The 23489-nt window shown below is 40.6% G+C and overlaps 1 protein-coding gene across 6 annotated transcripts in view; it reads right to left on the bottom strand.

Annotated features, from left to right (window-relative positions):
• Positions 1-21344, bottom strand: part of LOC146500884 (LIM and senescent cell antigen-like-containing domain protein 1) — a 32921-nt gene extending 11577 nt beyond the window's left edge. Inside the window, exon 1 of one of the 6 annotated variants that reach the window (XM_085134792.1) lies at positions 21160-21344. In XM_085134792.1, coding sequence (XP_084990918.1) covers positions 21160-21188 — 29 coding nt within the window. In that variant the 5' untranslated portion in view covers positions 21189-21344. Of the gene's footprint in view, positions 1-3165; positions 4189-12237; positions 14729-16591; positions 16785-21159 lie in introns of those variants that run through there. The other 5 variants (XM_085134793.1, XM_085134790.1, XM_085134788.1 and 2 more) reach the window with 5 other exon arrangements.
• Positions 21345-23489: the final 2145 nt, after the last annotated feature.

Genomic DNA, 23489 nt, shown 5'->3' with positions numbered 1-23489 from the left:
TCCTTGTCTTTGGTCTCCATGTTTTGTCTTTTGTCTGTGTTAAGCCTGGTTGTCTGTTCCTCCCTGTATCTTGTGTCTAGTTTTACTTCCTCCTTAGGCATTATGCTAGTTATCTCCAGCTGTGTTCTCATCTGTTTCCCATTCTCTCGTTATCCTTTGTTTGTATCTATTGCCTCAGTCTTCCCTTGTTTTTGTCACATCTTCTCTCATGGTTGTATTCTCCCTCGCATTATCTTTATTAAAGTTTTTTTTTATACCTTCCTTAGCTTGTGTTATTTTATACTTCGTTTTAGTTTAATAAAGGCATTTTTAGCTTAGTTTAATCCTCTTGTTTCCATGTGCTGTATTCTGAGTGCAACTCTGCCAGCCACACAACCAGTCCTTACATTTTTTTTACTGCTGTACTGCTAAAAACACAACTGTAAAGCATCACTGGGGGTGGGCCCCAGGCTAATATTTCCTTATGTTGCAAAAACCGGTGCCAGAACAAGCAGCACATTATGAGGCACACCCAAAAAGCTGCAACAGAGATTCATGAAACCATCCTCAAAAAACAAAAATAATTATTTACAATCTTTTCTTCTGTCATCTGCAAAATCTGTCACAACACACAGTTAAAACCCCCAAACTTTTAGTTCATTTAAATAAAAAGAAAATCTGACACATAAACAGCTGGCACACAGCTGGATGTTTTGATTTTGATTAACAAAATGGAAAACAAGCCAATCTGATCTGGCAACGGGCAAACTACGCTCTCTCTCAAACTGAATGAATCTATTATGAAAAATGTGCAACACATCTGTCAAACAGTCCCCAATCTCAATTCTCCCCAATCTGATCCTTTATATTGTCATAACTCTCCAAACCCACTTCTGTTACAAATTATACTCAGGCTGAACTTTGGACTACTTTCATCTCGACCTCAAGCACAGAAAGCAATCAAATGCCAAAACTGCAACATTCACTGTTAATTAATAAAAGCATATGCCCCCTGCTCAGAATAACAACACCTCCTAACACTTAAGACAAACTGGAGGTATATGGGAATGTGCAGACATTTGCAGAGATAAAGGAACAACGACAAGGGAATAGCGGGACTGTCCCGGCTTCGCTGCTTTGTTTTAAAGGTCACAATACCACAGTGTATCTAAGCAACAGAAGTACGCACACAAGGCCATTGAAGGATGTTTATGGAGTGATGCCATCTGTTCACTTAAACTCACACCAACTTGGGAATCATCAAGAATTCCATAAACTTCAAGACATTTTAACTCACTGTTTAGGGCTTTACTCTAAACTGGTCATCATTCCAAATGTCTGCCAAATGGCTTTAAGAATGCGCGCTACATCAAACGGATAGAGTGAGTGGAGGTTCTTTTAACATGAACACATTGAAACAAGATGTTTCCACTCCTCACATGCTTATCAGACGCATATTGTTTTATATGCCCTGTCTGGGCTGATATCAAACACACTGAGAGCCCTGCCCTGTCCACAGGCTTGGTGGGAGGAAGTGATACATCCTTTAGGCATTTCCACTCTGCTATCAGCTTCTAGCACTCTGTGTGAGCCAAAGACAAGCCAGAGATGCAGATCTCAGACAAAATACGTTTTTTTCTTTAAACCTGGTGCAATCAATGACAATCCGGCTATTTTTAAGGCCGTGTAGGCTGAAAAGAAATTCTCACCAGCTTCTGCATGAACTGCTCATATGGTCAAGTCAAGAGAGGGCAAATGATTTCTAATACAATTAAAATGGGTCCAGATTTCTTAAAACTCCACAGTGAATATAAAGTGGATAAGAGTGGATAAAGAAAATCATTTTTTTATGAGCACCATCTGTTCTCTCTACTCTGCCTTCTCTGGTCTCCATTTATCTTCAGGTCTTCTGATTTGATTTTTCAGCGTTTTCTCGTTCTTCTTATATCTTTAATATAAAAAACCTGACTGTTCTGACTATGCAATGGTAAATTTCAGCTTTTCTTAGAATGATTTCAACACAGATTTACAAATAAGAATTGCCTTATTACACTGGTGAGTGCTCACAGTAAAAATAGCCAAAGTTTTAAAAAATGAAGTCAGCACATGTGCCAGTAATCCCCGTGAACCAACAGCTCGGTTTCGTGACTCGGCCCCTGTATGATGTCATTGAGAACGGATATTCCTAACATGACCATTTTAGGCTGTGAGCACTGAAACCCCACCCATCTGCTGTTCAAACCTTTTGTTTGCTAGGTGCAGCCAGTCAGCGAAAAGTTGGATTACAGGGAGGGGCAGGCTCAAAGATAGAGCTAAAATCAATGGATGAAATGACTGTCTTAGCACATGAAAAGAAATATTATATTGAAAAGTTCCATTTCAATGTTTTACACGACTGACACGGCTCTTGCTTTCCTCAAAACAAAATTTTCTGTCTCTTCTGTCTCTATTGACTGCTTCCGATGACAGGCCTCTAAGCGTCCTTTGGAGAAACCTGTGGGTGACCCTACATTCATGCTTTCCCACATGTGATGATGTACCCTGATCAGTCAGAAATAAAGTATGTATATTTAGCCTTCCTGTGTTTCAGGCACACATACTTCAAATGCCAGCCAGCATATTCTGCTTTGCATAACAACTCCCCCCCTTGGCACAAAAATAACTCTTCCTGTGTGCTCCCTCCTGTAGCGTTCAGAGCTATCCCTGCACAAACATGGCACCTAAGGAAGCTTAAGCTGATAAAACCCAGTAAATAAATCAGAATTCTTCACATTCTGTAACACGGCTGTAAGCTCGGGGTTAACACACTAACGCTACGCCAGCAAATGAGCAGAGTAAAGTCCGTAGTAAAGTCCGTAACCCACAATTTCTCTGTCATAATCCCTTTTTGTGTGCACTGCTACCACTTCAATTGGCATGTTGGTTACAAAAAGCATATTCCTAAGCTGAGAATGAGATGATACCAGTCATCATACAGCCAGGCAAAGAAGACAACTCTTTAAGTCCTTTCGATATTTTGGCAGTGGGACAGCTGAAAGGGGAACGCAGAAGACTACTACACACCTCAAGGCACAATTTGCACATTCAACATCCAACACTGAGGTATATCTTTTCTCACTACACTCACAGAAATCTGTGGTTAGAGGTCTCCGAGTCACAATAAAATCTTACTTCCGATCTACTTACTAGCGAGCATAAAAATCACAAAACTCCTTGTAGACTTTGACATCACTCTTCCGCCTCTGTGATTTGGACACGGGGACCTCATCCTCTGCTCCATCTCCTCCACCGCCCTGAAGCCTCTGATGGTAGCCGTTCATCTCGCTGTGAGGACTGTGGTGTACAGCTTCTCCATCCTCAGGTATCGATGGAGGCATTCCACGTCCGTTCATATCCATGCTTATCTGAATGAACAGCAATAGTCCGTCTACCGCCGGCTCAAGGGAAATGCTATTAAAAGTCCTTACACTTCAGTAAAAATGCTTTGGGATGCTTCAGTGTTCGTTTCCAGCAGCAGGAATGCAGTAGGCAGGGAGAGCCGTAATCCACATAGCAAGAAGGAGAGCAAAACACCAATCACACTACGCTGGGAGTAGTCTTTCTCTCTCTCTCACACACACACACACCCTCTCTCATGGACATACTCCCCCCCTTTCTCTCACACCCCCATCAACTCTCAACACACACACACACTTTTCCAAACTCGCTGTCTATTCTTGGGCAGGTTGCTGAAATTGAAAGGCCCACCCTGACGCCTGTCCAGGCAGAGGTCACTGTGTCAGATCGCACTTACACACACACACAGCATTATTTTAATTTTTGAAATCCCTAATATATAAACTGTCTTCGCCTGATATCTCCTCATGCTATCAATCTGTGTATGTGTGTTTGTGTTAAACAGCTGGAGCTCTCAGCTTTCTGGGAGATCTAACAATGCGGCTCCAACTGAGGATTGCGCAAAGTGGGAATGTCAGACAGCGACGCAAAGAGCCTAAAAGAGTCCAGTACAAACCAGGAACAGAGAGAATAACAGTGTAACAGATTACTGTTTATTCCATCTCATGTAAGACATCATTGGATAAACACAGTTGTGCAAGCCTGCAGGGGCCAGACTTGAATGCATAATCAGCTTCCTGACACGAGGTAAGTAGCTAACACATGCAGGAAAAAACAGAAGTGGCTTTAATTGCACGCAATTCCCTTTGTTATTATTATTATTATTATTATTATTATTATTATTATTATTATTATTATTATTATTATTATTATTTCTACACACAAACATCCCTGTTTCTTCCCTTTCCAGCTGTTGTGTTGTTGTGCAAAGCAGGAAATTCACACACAAGAAAAAAAAAGTTTGGTATCATGTGAAAGTCTTTATCGATGCAAGCTGCCTCGCTGAGTCAGAATCCCTGAACACTTTCATATTCACTGGCTCCAAAAACACCTTTTATGAACTGCTTTTGTTCTTTAAAAGTCTCAGCAGGATTCAAACTTGAATTCAACTGAGAAAATACTAAGAATCTTCTCCAATATCAGTCTGAAACATCAGAAGCTGTCTAGGGCTACAATTATAAATTTGTTAATCATCTTTCTACCCTATATTGGTCCAAGCCAAGGGCATTCCTTTAAAACCACAATTCTCTTTGATAGCTCTTCATGTGGCTACACTAAGCTGCCATCTCAAATTAATGACCACTTCCCAAACCATCAAAACAACACCAGGCCATATCCGCAAATACGCTCCAGTGAGGCAAACATGTTTGACTCTCCACACTGGGGAGCAGCCAGTGTGTTAATCCAGCAGCAGTAAGGGATGACTGATGATTGCTTAAACCTGTAAAGCGTCAGCACCACGATGTTCTAGTCCCATGTGTCATTGTGCGTCCAGCTGAAACATGTCGGAGTCCTTCAGTATAAGTCTTACTACATGACTCCATTCTACAAATAGACACCCAGTGGAGCCTCGACTCCAAACTAGGTGCTGGCAGCTGCTGTTTTGTGTCTGTGTATGTGTGCGAGAGAGTTTGTATACATGATAGAGGCCAACTCTGTCTTCGGGGTAGAGGAAGGCTACATAACTTCACATTCAATTGATTGTATCAAAGTGTACAGGCTTTGATTTATAACCTGAGGCAATGAGTTTCTTGTGAGTTCATGGTCTCAGTTGCTAGTTTTAAGCTTGCTGAATAATATGTGGTGTTTAATCTGTAAATAACTTTCTTGATTTAGGTAAAGAAAAGAGGGGTAAAGTAGGGTAAAGTACTGATAAGGGGCTCCTAGTCATATTTACCCCACATGTGTCATGCCTGCTTTCCAAACATCAATATGGTGAAAAAGCTCAAGGCTTCACAACAGGACTATACTAACCCTTGGATGACATCTTGGTAGGTATGTCTGAACAATCTGGTTGTCATCAAAAGACAAAGTCTGGATTCATACATAGATGACATAATCAGCCAGACATATCACCGGGCACTATTTAAAGCCTCGAGCGCTTTTTCAGAAAAGAGCATTGTCTGTCATAATGTCACGTGGTCTGAGCGGGGAACCTTAGCCACTTGGAATCAGTATTGAGTGACCGGGGCACAATGGACGCAGGGTGGGTGCTGAACAGGAAGCTTTCCTCCTGATTACAGTCACAGCACAGTGTTCCACCCTAAAAAATGAAAGACTTGAATAAACAATTATTCAAGTTCTCTTGTGCCCACACTGACCATAGTTGTCTTTGCAAGTTGGTTATTTTCTAACCATAGTGTCAATTTGAAAATATTGAATGTGCCAATATTGAAACTGGAAAATTCAATTGTTATAACTTTTCTTCTCTAGATATTATTTAAAGGCCAAACAAGTGACTTCAACCCAGAGCAGAGTTTGTCATTACTCAAAATGACTATGTTTAGACATGTGAGGAGATGAAACCGCTCAAACTGTGCCTCTCGTTTTTGTTGATCATTTTAGACACTAGAAAATGTGAAAAAAAAAAACCTCACATTGGACTTTCTGTCTTAGATTCCTGAAGCATCCACGACACAATACTGACAGAGTTTTGTGGCTCTTTACAAGTCAGATTGGACAGTTAGTGTATAGTCTGATCCCAGCACTCAGCCAAAGAGCTTCTCAATACTAGTGAAAGAGAAAGAGAGAGAGAATGTGAGTGTTGATATGAACGTCAACCTGAGCTTAAAATTGGCTACAGCATCTGTCAGCAGTTGGATAAATGTCTCTGGTGTGTTCCTTTAACACGACAGGATTTTTAGGCTTCATTCACTCCTTGTTAAATCTGACGTAATAGTGTCAAGCACTACTGAGGGTTAAAAAAAGATACTCTAATACGGGGATCAGTGTAGCTGGTCTTCCAACAGTTATAATCAGGTAAATAATCAAGGCATCTATGAAAGAGATTTGCTATTTCTTTAATATTAAACACAAAAATGGTCAGCACAGTTTTAATTTTAGAATTGAACAAAGATTTTAAAAATCTATTCAAAAAGTAAAGACAAGATGGAAAAAACAACCTTTAACCATATTATGAGTATCAATGTTGCCTAGTTTGCCCACCAGAGGGCACTCCACAACATCCCTAATAGAAACAAAGTGGATGAGTAGAGCAGAGTCAGAGTTATCTGCGTAAACAAGTAATCCGAGACTTTTTTCCCGACACGTTCCCAGTTGGCAACATGCGTTTGGAACAAACACAAAAAACTGTTTTTGTGTTTGTTACGTTTAAACACGTAAATAAATAACTAAATAAAACAAATGCTAAGGCAATGTGTTTGTGCTTTGTGTATCTGAAAGAAAAAAAATATTTCGTAGATATGTTATTGGTTGATCATATTCGATTTTTAACTGAACAAATATCTGTGTCAGCATCGGCTGCATAACATAAAGTGAATAATAAAACATCAAAAAATTATATAAAGTAGTTTTAAGCTAACATTAGCAACAGTTTTCACTTAAATTAAGGGTCAATAAGTGTGGTACAGTGTCAACATCATCATGCGGGGGCGAAAGCACCAAAAAAGTAGTTTTGCAGTGTTGTGAATTATGTCATCTATATTTTGTTTTGTGGTTTGAATTGTTTGCCACAAAAAAATCATGTACTTTATCTTAATCCTCAACCAAAACCAGAACATGGGGCACTCGAGATAGTGTGTCCAGCATTAGCTTGAAAGTGTGCTATAAATGACCAGTGCTAATAAAAGTCTGGAGAGGGGGAATCACTGGAGGGTTCACAGGTCAGGTTCTAATCAAATGACTTGGGCTTGTCTCCAACTGTGGAGCATATTTAGACATTAGACAGAAAAAGGATAACAGATTTTTTCTTTATGATTTCTGTGTGGAATATTTGAGACCTTTTCTTTTCTTTTTTCTTTTTTTTACAAAAGGAACATTAGATGTGCTCAACCAACATTTGATCCCTTTATAGACTCTATCACTGTCCAAGCCCTTGGCACTCATGATAAGCATCCATTGATTACAAAGGAGCTGATGTTTAGATGTGCACTTTTTTGACTAGCTTATCCTAAAAAGACAAATACAGGTCCTCTATTTTTCAAATGAGCCAATAAACACGGCAGAGCTTCAGCAGAGTTCGGGAGCATACACCGATCAGACATAACATTATGAAGATCTGCTTAATATTGTGTTGGTCCCCCTTTTGCTGCCAAAAGAGCTCTGACCTGGTTTTCACGAGACCCCTGAAGGTGTGCCATGGTATCTAGCACCAAGATTTTAACAGCACTGATCAGTGACGTAGGGCCTTTATAGATCTGACTTGTTTGACCTACACAGTCAACAAATGCTTGATTGGATTGAGATCTGGAGAATTTGGAGGCTAAGTCAACAACCTCAAACTCATTGTTGTGCTCCTCAAACAATTCCTGAAACATTTCTGCTTTGTAGTAGGGTGTGTCATCTTGTTGAAAGAGGCTATAGCCATCAGGTAGTACTCCAATGGGTCGGATCCACTATTGGATTTGCAGCATTGCTTAGGTTTGTGGTATGTGTCAAACTAGCATCCAGATAGATGGAAGGACCCATGTTTTCTCAGCAGAACATTGTCCACACTGCCTTCATCCTTCATCCTCCTATTTGTTTTTTAATCTTAAGATGGAACCTAACCAGTTTTGTTGTTTTTATGTATAGATAATAACAATGCAGGTCATTTATTCATACAATATAATACAGAACATTTATGTTTAAATGTATATTACTGTAGGCTTAATTGGCCTCTTTCTGCAGGCACGCTTTAAAACTGGAATCAGCAGCAGTCCTGATTCCTCTCAGCTGATGCAACACAAGGAGTCTTAGACCAAAGAAACTAATCTGACACACCACCTGTAACATACTCGCAGTGTCAACAGCAGCTATGGAAACACAGACCTGACGTCTCTTTGAGCAAAACCTTTGGCACCGAGTCAAGTGTACACACACCAGCACAAGCATAAAAGTGCACACAAACGTAAAACTGAGCGAATCGATGAGTGTGCAAATATAATTCATGACTAACATTTCCTTTGTTTTGGGCGTTTTGTCCTGAGGGCCACTTTGACCTCCACTATCAAATGTTCATTCCCACTTAACTGCCCAGGACAGGAAAAACACACAAAGCATAACAGCAACATGTCACATGCTCTTTGTTATTAGTGCTGAGTTACTAGCAAGTTGCAATCTTCATCTTCGTTTAAAAATTATTTAACATCACCCCATCCCCAATAAATATGAAACAACTGATCATTACATGTAACGAATAAATAATTTTTACATAGTTATGGATGTTTTTTTGGTTTGGAAAATGTAAATGTAATCTAATCTTTGAAATTGCGGTGTTTGTTTTCTTTGTCAACATTGCAACTGCTCCACCTAATTCTGATGACGACAAGTGGAAGTGTGTAGGCGGATCTAACTGCAGGGCTGGAGGTAAGGGGTGGCCATGGCCACTGACAACAGAGATTAAAATGTGGCCACCCCTGTAGCCAAACCACACAACCAATAGTGAAGTAAGAGGTTATGCACACACTCATAAAACTCAAATTAGACTACTATTTACCGTTCTTCAAGCAGAACCTTTTCTGTGATATTAACTATTATTCCCTCACACGGATAGTCAACAATACATGAATTGTCATATGATTTATACCTATATAAACAAATGATTAGGCAATCAAATAAAAACTGTTTCCACCCAAACCTGTAATCAGTTTGATAAGTGTTTCCTTCTTTGTGTTTTTAATGATTCATTTTGCTCTTCTGATTTGCTTGTTAAGGTTCTCTATTATCAGCTTTACTTACAGCATCTGCTTCATTTCGGTTCTGCTGAAAATTTATCGGACTGGCACCAAAAATAGCCTAATAACCTGCCACTGTTAATCCTGTAGCACTGTTTCTTTGGTTATATTTCTCTCTGAAATATAAATATTATCTCTTTCCCCCTTGGACACCTGCTAGGAATAGCCCATGTTCCTCTTACTTGAACTGTGCAGTTTGTGTCATATTTCAAGCCTGCTTCTAGAGGAATATGACTGGGTATGTATGAGCTGTGCGTAAGCTTATTAGGGCTTGAAAAAACCCAGACCCTGTGGTCGCGTCAAGCTGCGTCTTTATTGATATATGTTGACGTCAAACTCGTCATTGAGAAAGGTTCCCAAAAAGTTGATTCTGTTCACCTGGACGTAGCGTTTTCAGTGGGAGAAACGTTTCGTCACTCATCCAAGTGACTTCTTCAGTCTCAGCTGACTGCAGGTTTCTCCAACCTTATAAACAGTACATTTGCCCAATGACTGAAACCAGCCCAGTGAATGAACAATGGTCTGTGAGGTCAGTTCCTTGCTCATTAATATGCACATTGTATGACCATTGATCGCCATAGCAAAATATGGAGAGTGTCCTCTGCAGCCAGATCGGAGAAGGATGCCACGCTGAGGATGTGGACAAATGGGTGAAAAATTTGTCTGACAGACAACTCATCCAAGCAGAGAAAAACATCCTTGCTAAAGGGTTGAACTTTGCTGTGACGCCGAGACAAATCCCGCTAGTGGAACTGATCACAGCCACAGAACAGCGATTCAAAACAACAACATTGCAGACGTGGAAGCAGAGCAACTACGGACAAAAGTTTCGGCCTGTCTCAGCAATGCAAAGCCCCCAGCATCCAACATCACCATGGAGGAGAGGAAGGCACTCACATCACTTAGTAATGACAACAACATTATCATCCTTCTGGCAGTCAAGGGTAGGTGCACGGTTGTGCTAAACCAGAAAGATCATCATGAGAAAATTTTGTAACTGCTTAGTGACAAAAATGCTAATGAGTCCCTGAAACGAGAACCAGGAAGTGGGTGATCAATTGTCTGAAGCTGTTAGCTATTGACCAGACCTCATACCACAGGCTATACCCAGGGGAATCTACACCAAGTCTGTATGGTTTACCGAAGATACATAAACAAACCAACTGTCTGTGTGATCAACTCAGTCACCTATACCATCTCAAAGTTTCTGGCTTCAATCCTCAACCTGCTGGTGGGCAGCTCTGAACACCACATCCAGAACACCTTGGATTTTGTTGAGAAGGTGAGAGATGTCATTATGGAGGCAGATGAAACCATGGTCTCGTATGACGTTACATCTCTCTTCACTTGCATCCCAGTCACGGAAGCGTTGGAGGTAGTCCGTAAGAGATTACAGGATGACCCCAACGTCAGCAACAGGACCACTCAGCATCGACCAAGTGTGTTTGCTTTTGAAACTGTGTCTTCATTCCACCTGTTTCAGTAATAAAGGCAGAAAAATTGGTGTGCCATGGGTTCCCCAGTTTCACCCATTGTGGCCAATTTGTACATGGAAGAAGTGGAAAAGAGGACTTTGTTATCCTACGCTGGAACACCACCAAGTCATTGGTTCAGATATGTGGATGACACCTGGGTGAAAATCAAATCTCAGGACATACCACAATTCACTGATTACATTAACTCGGTGGACTAACACATCAAATTCACCAGGGAGTATATGAAAAAGAGTGGATCAGAAATACAAGAGTAAATAAATGCGCACTGTCTTTCTCACCTCCGTTTTCTGACTTCTGTAGTTTAAAGCAGTCTTATCATTTATTGATGCTGCCTAAATTTAATTCTAGATAAATACAAACACTGCACAGTCACAACTGTCACAGAGATATTTAATTAATTTGTTATTTTTATGCACTATATTCATATAAGCTGTCTGTGACACTGCATTTGAATACCTGTTAAACACAGCAGCCCTGCTGAGTCGGATGTTATTGCCTCACCAAAGGTTTGATTTTAATTTAGTTGTTTAAATGTTAATTGCACCGCCTGCTCCTCAAACCCTTTTTCAGGGTTACAGGGCGAGGACGGAGCTTTTTTTTGGGTTAGGCTCAACATGCCTCTGAAGAGAGCCCTCTTTCTGTCCGCATTCCTGACATTTTTGCATTCCACATACGACTCAGCATCTCACACACACTCGCAGAAACACACATCAGAGGAGAGGGACAGCGCAAGAGACAGAGAGAGAGGCGTCTGACAAAAAGAAACCAACAGACATCCAAAACTGATGTTATCATATTATAAAAACCAATATTACAAAACTCTGTACATGTACACATCTGTTGCTGCTGCTGCTCACATAACTCACAGGAATTCAACCATCAACCACAATACTTACTGTTCAAACACCACAGAAAATATCACCTTATCCATCCACGCTAATACGCAACACATCAGTAAGTACTTTTCTTCAAAGAGCCTGTAGTAAAGATAAGTATCTGTAGTATACCACATGTGAGACTACAAGTCAGTGCTGATGATAAGGAAGCTGATAAGTTTGACAACACTTGGACCCCACACTAAAAATCAATGTTTGTGAACTGAGATTAAACCCTAAAAGAAACATCGAACAAAGACTTCAAAAACAGATTTGAAGAAGTTAATCGTTTGTTATCTCGCCGAACACTTCTGTCAGCACACTGCAGTACTTGACATGACCTTTGAAGAACCTGCACACTTTTAATGGTTTCTTATTTGAAATGCTAAGTGTCATTGTTGAGCCATTAAAAACTATTTACATGTGTGAAAACCAAAGTGGGCTCAACGCCCTGCGTAGACCACACTTACTAAAAACTGAGTGCTACAGACTGACAATCACATTTAGATGTCGGCCAATACAACACACACAATGACACAAGAAAACTGTGTGCACAAATCGTTATTTCTCACCGTAAATGTGACAGTTTGCACCCACCTGTAGCTGTCCCAAGCCAAACTCTCGCTGACATTTCCATTGTCTGGTTTTTCCTTCCTTCGCCTGTATAAGTCTGAGTTTGACAACTCTTTCAGCCTCAAAGAGTTCATCTCCCCTTCGCCTTGCTTTCTCTCTCTCCCTCCCTCTCTTCCTTCCTTCCTTCCTACCTCTCGTCAGCTGAAAACGCTCAGTCCCCAGTACGAATTGTTGAGTCTCGTCTCACTCCAGTACTTGTCTCTCACATACACCTCCAGGGCTCAAACCCTTGAGCACACAGAGGTGTGGTTATGTGGTTACACACCTATCAAAAAAGATATGCTTCCCCTCCCCCTCCTGCAGCAGGTAGAAGGGGGGGAATGCATCACAGGAAGGAGGAGACGAAAGAAGAAGAAGAGTCCTCGACCTTTCAACACTGTCAACGCAGTCTCTGTTCACCTCCTACATCTCTCTGCCTCAGCACTCTCTGTACAGCAAATAAAAGCTGGAGAAGAAAAGGCATGAACAGCTGATAAAAAGAAGAAGATTTATTTTCTCACACTTAGAATACACTCATACAGACTGTGAGTGCCTTCTGTATAATCCTTAAGAAGGCATTCATGTCAGAGCTTTAAAGTAAAAAAATGTCAATATTGCCAATAAGTATTTGTAGATGTCTTGTTTGTTCATAAAGAAACTGTAAAAAAACCCTCCTTTATTATGATCGATGACAGGAATATAAAGCCAAACTTCAAACTTCTTGTACTTTGGAACGCAGTAAGGACCAGCGCTGATATCTGATCACGGGTACACGGGTCGGCACGGATACTATTTTCACAGCTCCGGCTTCTCTTTTGTAAACTGAAATTATTTCCCAGCAACAAACAACAAACTATTGAGAAAAAGCAAAATGTCACTCTATGAATAATTCATCACAGAACTATGTGGGAGCGCTTATGTGGGAAGGGCTCCTCTCCAGCGAACACAAACCACAACAGATATTCAGGCGCAGACCTCTCAAAACATGAAGCTGTGATGTCATCAAAGAAGGGACGGGGTTCGGTAAACAGCATTCACAGCCATCAACTGACTATCTGCACGCTCTGTCAAGGAAGCTCCCTCACACAGAGCATTTCCTGAGATATAAAGTCGAATGGTGCGTGACTTCTTGCTCTGTGTGCTTATATGTGCTAAAGTGCAGTCTAGCGATCACATGCATATTTCTTTGTCGGCCTTGAAGCCCCCTGATCCTGCCGCGCTTTGCCACAGGTGAGTCTTTTGTCCCTCACGTTACATCTTGTATGAAAAGGCAGGAAGGTTGTCTTTAGCTAAAAGAAGACTATACTGCACAGATGGCCTGTTTACCTCTGCCCTGCGCCTAAATTTAAATACTTAAATGTCTGGTCGCAGGGCACACTATTAGTAGTTACTCTTAAGCACACTTAACATGTAAAAAAAACCTAATTTAAATATTTTACTGCCCACAAAACAAATATAAGGTTGCGTTCTCTTATTTCATTGGAGGATTTTAAAAGGATCTATTTATGTATCTGCAGCTACTCTTGCACATGCCAACTGAGTCTGCTGGGCTTGAAGAAGGTGCTGTGTTCTGAACTAGTAGATAAGACAGAGAACTGACCAGCATTCATCTTTGTCTGTGCAGTTTTACTCATTTTATGGCTAGTTCCTAGAGTTTGTGTACTCTAAACATCTGCGGTACTCTGCTGCATGCCAGAAAGCATACCTGGCTACAACAGGAAGGTGTTTAGTTCAAACTTGCAGAGCACAACAGGTAGCTGGGTTGGATCATGGTGTCACCATAAATGAACCCCTTTGGAGTTCATGTGACTCATTCATTTAACTTCATCTCCTCTAAAAGTGTCCCGGTGCAGCTGGTTTGGTGTTAACATCTGCACAATGCAACCACAGGTCGAGGAGAGGTGTCAAAACACCTTTGAAACAATTATTTCATTTATTATATTATTGTTTATTAGCACATTTTCTAGAAAGTTAACAGCTCAGCTATAAAGGAGCTGGTTATAGAACAACCTACTACTTCTCATGAGTTAATTCTGATTGCTTTCTTAGGAGTTCTTTTTATGATGTTTATATTAAATAAAATGACCATTAGAGATGCAAAGGTACAGCTCAGGTTTGAAAGCTGACAAAAATCATGTATCTCCTCATTATAAACAGACAACTACACGCAACATTTCCACCCCGCAGATTCACCTTCAACAGCCTGCCTTGACCTGTTCAGCATTCCACGTAGCCTTAACAAACACTTGCTCTCACACACACACTCATGCACAGAGTGTGAATTTTGAAATTTAATGTCAGCTTGTAACGTGCGGTGGAGATGAAGCCAGCCGCGGAGGTGTGCAGGTGGATAGCGAATGAGCAACAGCTTCTGACTTTCCAAAAAGTACTCATTTATTTACAATATCAAAAATAAAAGTGCTACCTCTACCACACATTACTAAAGAGCACACTAGTCCGCGTATACACGGGAGCATCCATTACAGGAGGAGAGCGAAGAAGAACAAAAAGGGGGTGACCCACCAGTCATGAGACAGGAGGCGCCACCATGTGGTGATACACTGCATTACAATAGCAACTGTCACAAGCTTCACATCCTGGAGCAGCTGGAACAGGGTCACAGCAGCTCCAGGATGTGAAGTATGCCATAACACTCATGATGAATCCCAGACCGTTCTCTCTCTCTTTCCTCCCCACTCTTCACATGCTTCAGTCAGTTTCTAAAAGTTTCCTCGGAACGAATAAAAGCGTGCCAGCTGTATTTCGAAAAGAGCAAAAGTGATGTTGTGCAATGACATTTGTGCAATTTGGAATTTAAGGGGATATGTTGAGTTGAGACTGACTCATCGTCATCACCGCACATACACACAAGCTGAGCAGACCTTTCCCACAAGCCCAACAAGCCTTCCACCATGAACACGCTGCGACTGTGTGGCCGTTGCTGATATTACAGCTACTCTTACTGACTTAGATCCTAGACTTTTCATATTCGGTTTGTGTGACATGCACCACTGCAGGTAAGAGATGAAACACATCACAGTGGGATTAAGAAACAGTGCTAACAGTAGCACAATGTTGCTTCTCGTTTAATTTAAGGTGTTGCATGCCAGCTCTGCGTGCCTATGTGTGGTTTACGTTCATACCAGAAAACAAACTTCATCACAATGATGATTAATATGATTAATAAGCTGACAGTGGAATTACAGCTTTTTAGTACACCTAAAACCACTGATGTACACTCACTCGAATCTCTGCAGAAAAGAGGAATGAAAGTCAGTAGAAGAAACAGAATAAATGTGTGTGAATGAGAGGGATACAGGTTGAGGGTAGATGAATTTTAATACCTGGGATCATCCAACCAAAGCAACGGACTGCACAAGAGAGATGGAGGAGAGAGTGCAGGTAAGGAGGATTGGGTGGAGATGAGTGTCAGGGCTGATTTGTGAGAAAAGGATGGGAGCAAGAGTGAAAGAGAAGGTGTACAAGATGGTAGTGAACCCTACTATGAAATATGCGATGATGGTTTGCAGGGCGTGGCAGTGAAAAAAAGATCGGAGGCAGAGGTAAAGATTTTCATTACGTGTAACCAGAAGGGACAAGATTAGAAATCAGTACATCAGAGGGACAGCTCAGGTTGAGGGTTTTAGCGACATAGTGGGAGACGCAAGACTAAGATGGTTTGGACATGGTTTGTGGCTGTAGTAAAGGAGGACATGCACGCATAGGTGTGACAGAGGATGGCAGGGTTAGGATGAGATGGAGGCAGATGATCTGCTGTGCCGACCCCAAAAAAGCAGCAGAAGAAGAAGGCAAAGACTTCAGGCCCTTAAGTATCAACTGTGCAACATTTAAGTGCCACAGCCTACCTGAGTATTGTTGCTGACCATGTCCATCCGTTTATAACCACAGTGTACTCGTTTTCTGTTTTCTGTTTCCAGCCAAGCCAAAAAGCCCAAACATCTGAACCTGTTTTTTTGACCACCTAACAATATGTTCATTGTACTCCACAGTCACCAAATTTCAAACCAATAACACACCTTTGAGATGTGGTGGAAGACAGGAGATTGTGCAGCTGACAAATCTGCAACAACTGTGTGATGCAATCATGTCAATATCAGGTCATTTCTGAAGGCAAAGGTGGTCAAATAGGTACACTATATAATGTTAAATTAAAATAATAAATTGATTCTTGCCAAGATTCACACCTGCTTGAGGAAGCACAGACAACTAAAACAGACGAACACCCTGACATGTCTTTCATTTGTGCACGTAGTAAAGCCTCACAGCTGCTAAAATCACAAAAAGTGATAATGAAATGTAAAAAAAACCAACATCTTACCAATATTTTGTCAGACTGCAGTTAGAATATTTCGTCCGTTGGTGCAAAGTCCGCTTTACTATAACTGCAAACACTCTAACAACCGTTATCTCAGTCGACACGGCCACATCACTTCCTGTTCACAGCTGTGTGTGTTTGTGGTCACTTGTGTCTACATGTCAGCACTGTGTGTGTTTGAGAGTGATGGGGGGGGGGGGGGGGGGGGGGGGGGGGGGGGGGGGGGTGGGGGGGAAGTTGTGGGTGGGGTAAGGGGCGCATGTTCAGGGCCACTGGCTCGCAGACTGTTTGCCAGGATGAAGGCAGGGTGTGAGGAGGACAGTTAAAAGGTCACATGGAAAAGGGGGAAAATGGAGGAACGAAGTGGTGCGAGGAGCTGTCAACGAAGGAGCGTTGATAATAAAGTAATTCTCACAGAGCTGCGAAATTTGGTGTTTCTCCCAGTTTTAATCAAGAGGGTAAGGGTGTGACTTCATATGTCTAACAACAGGCTGTTTCACTGTGATGAGACAAAGAGATTGCTAAATATCTCCCTGCTGAAATAACCAAGCGTCCATTATCTCTACCAACAATATGATTGGTTCAGTTTTTCAGTTCCCTGATTTAACTTAGATTAACTCTCTGGATACATAAATTCTTTGGAAAGATTCACTACTACAGGATACAGAGAGAGAGAGAAAAAAATGTTTTCTCATATCTTCACAAATGCATATCACATTAAAATAATAATTTTTAAAAGTCCTGATGTTCAGTACAACATATTACAAGCTAATCTTGATACAAATAATCAAGGAGGAGGAACTCAAGTCATGCACGGTGTGTAGGGAATCTTTAGCTCGCAGTCAATTGCAGCAAAAGATTCCCGGTTTGATCCCAGGAGGAAACACAGATCCCCATGTGGGCTATAAACAACAAAGCAGCCAAAAGTCGCTACTTCTTCTTCTGTCTGCAGGATTAATAATAGCTACATCTGCCTCACCCTATTTAAAGGCCATGTTTTCCACACACAAACACACACCACTGAGGAACTTCTGTAATTACTGTACGATCATTACACATCCTGTTGGTCCATACTTCCCCATGCATCGGTCAGGCTCCCAGCTGACTAACAGAAGAGTTTTTCTTGCTCTGAATGAGCCTTTGAGAGGTGACTACACATGACACCAGGCATGAGTGGAGCATTTATTAACCCTTTACCTCTTAAAAGCCTTCTAGGAGTAACCTTTCAAGCACACTTCTGAACTGAGCAGCTTCTGTCCAATTTCAGGCCTGCTTATAGAACAAAATGACTGAGTGTACATCAGATGTTAGTGAGAGTGGTCTCTGCCTCTGCAGAGAGGAAAAACAAAGAAACTATTCTAATGGCCATGAAATTGCATCTTTATAGATATATCCTGAGGTATCAAAACTTATCATTAAGGTTATAGGGGAGGCTGTCAAATGTCATCTTCATGGGGGAAAGAGTTAAAGGCAGAAGTCTGTGCTTTTTCCTGTCAAACACTTTAATACGTTGCAAACCAGAGGCTAAAAACATCAACGGGGTTTCATAAAAGCCGCAGACAATCCTTCAGCGTACTTACAAAGAGGAACCATAGTGTTTTAGAGCAGCACTGTGGCATGAATGGTTTCTACCTGTAGGAAAGAACTTTGGCGCCCCAAAAGGAAAAAAACAACAAAAACAATTGGGTTTTTTTTATCCGTTTTTTGGGGGGGTTGATTTACTTAAGTGTAATATAAATTTTTGCTCATTAATAATAATTTAAAAAAGCAACAGGAAAATGCAAAGACTTCTGTTAGATAAAATAACACAACCTCATTGCCTTTAATGTTTTAGTAGCAATTAGTCATTAGCCAAGAAAAAACTCTTGCTGTGGCGACGTTACCTTCGTTAATTACTGTGACTGAGGCTAACTGCTGCATCAGTTACAAAGTTATCTTCTTTTTATTTGGACTTTATTTATCAAAAACAGCAGTCCCGACACTTTTAACACTATGTTGTTTTCTTGTCATCAGTGGGTGGCCATAGCTCAGGTAGAGCAGGTGTAGTAATCAGGAGGTTGGTGGTTTGATCCCTGGCTGTGCCAAAGCATCCTCAGACAACATACTGAACCCCAAGCTGCTCTCCGGTGCATCCATTGGAGTGTGAATGTTAAACAGAAAGCAATCAGGTGTAGAAAAAAATTAGTTGTACAGATGAGGCATGCTTTCAGTCCTCAAGTTGAGTAGAAAAGCTCCATTTAAGTTTTGTCAGTTTGCTGTTCCGGAGGATTTGGGTGTGTGTTAAGGCAATGCTACAATCTTACCAGGAAAGAACGTCCCAGCAAATTCACCCCAATGCCAGAATGCACAATGCTCAGACAAACTGCAAACCCCCCCCTGAGCTACACTTCAGACTTTACAGGCCTAATTTAAAGAATGAATAAGTATGTGTTGTTAGGAAGGGTTTCCAGGAGAAAGCCTCCTCTCTCTAAAAAACAAACAAAACAAAATGTGGCGGCACAAACTTAGGTTTGCAACGCTGCATCTGCACAAACCACAAGATTTCTGGAAGACATGAATCCAAAGTTAAGACGTTTGACAATAATGCACAGCTCCACCTTTGGCAAAATCCAAACACCTCATACCAGCTGTCGTGCATAGTGTGAAGGGAGGGGTGTGTGATCTGGCACCTGGGTTGACCAAGAACTCCTCTGTAAGCCAAAGTATTCTAGAGTCAAATGTGAGGCCATCTGTCCAACAGCTAAAACTGGAATCCTGAGCACAGCAGCGAATCCATGACAGAATGGCCAAAAAAGAAATGAATCTTCATGCTGCAACAGCCCAGGCGTTGAAATCCTGTGGTGGGACCTTAAGTGAGCTGTGCATAAACAAATGCCCGCGAACCTCAATGAACTGAGGCGACGCCAAATTCCTCCACAATGATCTGACAGACTGATAAAGTCACACAGAGAACAATTCATTTGACTTATTGCTGCTAAATGTGGCTCTACAAGCTACTGAAACATGGGGTGTACTTGGTTTTTTCCCATGACTATAAATACTTTTTAATGAGCAGTAAGAGGTAGGTTCTCACTGTGAGACAACAGTGTAGACAATTAGAGAAAGCTGACTCAATAAATTACTTAATGGTGCATGGAGATTTTTCCAACAATTAATGATCAAATATATAAGAAGGAACTGTGTCGGAGGAAAATAAAATACCGAACTTATGTTTCTTCTTTTAAAACCTGAATCGTTTAAATAACTCCTGCATTTCAGAGTGATTGAGCACAGAATGAATAATCGCCCACACAGTTAAATCCACCATCACACAACTTGACTGCTTCCAAACAAGGACAAGTCCACACTGGAGACCGAGACGCTGGTCTAAGCTCTGGTTGTATCAACAGAATGTGGGATCAGATAAAAATGTAATGCAATGGGAATGCAGCAATCCTCAGGCTTTTAGAAGGGCTAGTCATCTTAGAGCTTTTAGTGCTTTATAAAAGCCATATTCATCCTAACCCATAATTAATTCTGTGGAAGCATTCATGCTGTTTGGAGAAACTACTGCTCTGAACAGCAGTCCCAAAGGGACTGTTTAGCCAGGAAGTGATTTGGAAAGCAGTACTGTCCAGTTTCTTTATATGAACATTCCAGGGCAGGGTGGAGGTCACAGAGAAGAGGAACATCCTCCTCCGTTTTTTTAAAACGAAAGAAAGAAAGAAAATATCCACAAAAATATATAATGTCTCCCTCTGGAGAAAAATATTCTCCAGGTTTTGAGCTATTGGAAAAACCCACATGTCTGTTTTCTGTGTGAGAAGGGTATGCATCAGTGACTTGCACACATGAGTACCAGGTCAACAAAAATGTATTAAATATAAACCCAAATTTTCAAAAAAAAGCTTGTTAAAAATCAGTCTTGGAGATTTTCATTTGGTGCAAGGCTAAAAACTCCAGATTTTGTGGCCTAAATTCTGCACCGTCATCTAAACACTACATCTCAAAACGGAAAACTTGGATAAAATTGAAAAATTAAAGTCGTAAAAAAAAACAGTAGTGCTCTTTAGAAAATTTGTTGCAATTATTAAAAATATTCAAACATAAGGTAACATCATTTTCAAACCTCCAGACCATGTCGTTGGCCACACAGAGCAACAGACCAAACAGATTAAACCGCCATTTAAACAGAGGTTTCTTAAACCAAACCCACTTCTGATTGCGTATCATTTTACATGTGACAGCTGGACGTGTTTTATTTCTAATCATATGTTATAAAAACTACGTTACCTTTTCCCACATTGAAAGTAACTAGGTAGGAGGCGCTAAAGAGGAGCTTAAGTTGTTCTAAAGATGCAATACAATAAATATGACTGTGTTACTAATGATCTTTACTATTACGTCTATTTTAGAGTATTGCCGCTGGAGTACATTGTGTATTTAAAAAGGTCAAACCGCCTTGGATGACTTATAAATTACCAAACTGCAGTTTTCCACTCCACAAAAGAACAGAGGATAGCGGACTGTCAACTTTTCAGACCAATTTCTCTCTTTTTAGAAAAAATAAAACTTTTTAACAAATCGCTCACCCGTTTGTCATTTCTGTAATGCCGAGCATCACTGTGCCCTCTCTCCCACCAGATGTGCGTCACCCGATCACTGTTGCAGCTGTCCAGATGTTGTGCAGTCCGGGATGTAACGTTGGTTTTCGCACAGCGGAGTAGAATGGCGAAAAGGGGCCTCGCCTCAGTCCGGCCGATCTCGCTCCAGTGAATGAGCCACTTCCAGGTGGAACCTTTCAGTGTAAAACAGCAGGCTTGCAAGATTCAAACAGGACCCTACAAATCGGTTTAAAAAGAATAAATTCCTCCCTTTTTGCACAAACTCGAGCAATACATCATCTTACGTGGGTCTCCCACGATATCGCACGAGACTATTAACACAAACTTAGTTTCCATTTAAGCTAATGAGGAGTCAGGAAAACTGCCTTAAAATACAGTAGGAAACAATTTTCCTTTATACCTTTAACCTGTATTTGTTTGTGTGTGTTTATACTGCATTCTGTTTGCCTCGTATTTACTATACAAAGTTTAATGCACATTAATATAAAATATACAGCAAAAAATATCAATGAATGAATGAATGAAAACATTTTGAAACATTTTTTATTTAGTATTGGTGCTAAAATGTTTTATTTATGGAATTTAAAGATTATATTCACGTGCCTTTTTGCAAATATATATTGACATTGGTCCCCACCCCCGACCTAAGTCACTAAATCACAATAATAACTCAAAACTGAGAAAACGACTTGGATTAATTGGGTTATTAAGACGAGATTCTAAGTTAATAATTTTACCTTTTGGTTTTTAAAAAAGATTTTTTCAGTGTCAGTGGGTTTTTGTGTTTTGTTTTTCTTAAGTGTATGATGCAAAGAGCTTGTTGGTCACTCTGAAAGATCTTATACTTGTTGCTCTTTGCTTAAAAAAAACACACACAAAAACAACAAAACAAACAAAAACTGATGATACTGTAAATAATTTTCCTTTCTTTCGCTACTTCAGACTACTACAGATTTCAGAACTGTTAGAAAGCAAAAAATTTCGATTGTCTGCCTTTCCCCCCTAATTTTATTTTATCTTTTTTTTTTTTTTTTACATTAGTGAGGCGATAAAACAGAGTCCAAACACGTTTGGGAAGAACAGAAAGCCAGCGTTATCACATCAAGTGCTTTTATTTTGGAGACCAGAGGCTCGTGGATTGTTGCACGCGGTCCAAGTGACTTTGTTTTTTTTTTCAGGTTTTGTTGGCAGGATGCACCTAAAACCACCCAGTAAACTCAGTAGGTTCTCTGCGCTCATTATCTCACTATAATATAAATGAGACGGATGCTGAGAGCCGCTTTTACATCCGCTGCAGCTTTACGCTGGGCTGTATCACATGAAGTATCTGGTCAGCATTGATGGAAAATCTGACTTTCAGTTTGCCACCACTGGGAGGACTGTAACTACAGTTCAACATGGCGGGTGGGAGCCCTGAAAAAAAAAAAACATCACAGAATCCACCACATAACAGTAGCAGGCAGGGAGACGGGGCTAACAGCATGTTTACATTACTTACAGTAAAAGATGCAGGAGTTTGTCATTTCCTCTCCCGATTGCGTCATGATAATGCACCCACCATTTTTTTCCTTAAAAGGGAAACCCCTAGACCCTGCTCCCTCCTTCCAGAGGGATGAAGGACTTTTAGAGCAGCACATAGACTGGCTACTGCATCTGTTCAGATGCCCAGCAGTAACACCAAAAACAGGATTATTAATGATGTAAATTAAGGTTCATCTTGTAGTTTTTATCTGCTCTTTTTGATTTAATGTGCAAAACATGTCCATAAAAGTGCTTCCTCACCACATGCATGCCCTCAAAAAAAAAGAGAAAAAGAAAGAAAAATTTAAAACATCTGGCTGCTGATTAGAAGCTGTAGATGCAATGCTACACTTCAAAAATCAATTATAAATAAAGGACACGGACTGAATGCAAAGCATGGAATCATTTTAATCTTTGTTAAGTTCTCTTTTTTTATAGTTGTAAATACACCAGAAAAACATACAAACAATCACTGCTGTAGTCTTTCTTGAGTACGATTTTGCAGTTCAGGTAATCTCTCATAGTTTCTGCCCACGTTAAGCATCATAAATATAAAAGTTTAGATATAAATACAGTCCATTGTGCTGGGTGAATCACCAAAAGCTGCCAATAGGGGGAGAAAATAAACCGGTTAATAATTATTTTTTATCACTGGTCAGCAGAAAACTGTATTCATATGAGTAAGTATATGTTTCACTGGGAGCGGGGTAGATATGAGGTGTTTTTCTAACTCAAAGCACAGGTCAAAAGTCAGAATGTAAGAATGTAAAATCAAC

This window comes from Neolamprologus multifasciatus, chromosome 16, assembly GCF_963576455.1.
Source record: "Neolamprologus multifasciatus chromosome 16, fNeoMul1.2, whole genome shotgun sequence".
NCBI lineage: Eukaryota > Metazoa > Chordata > Actinopteri > Cichliformes > Cichlidae > Neolamprologus > Neolamprologus multifasciatus.
The sequence above is the reverse complement of the archived record's forward strand: the minus strand, read 5'-3'. Positions and strand labels throughout refer to the sequence as shown.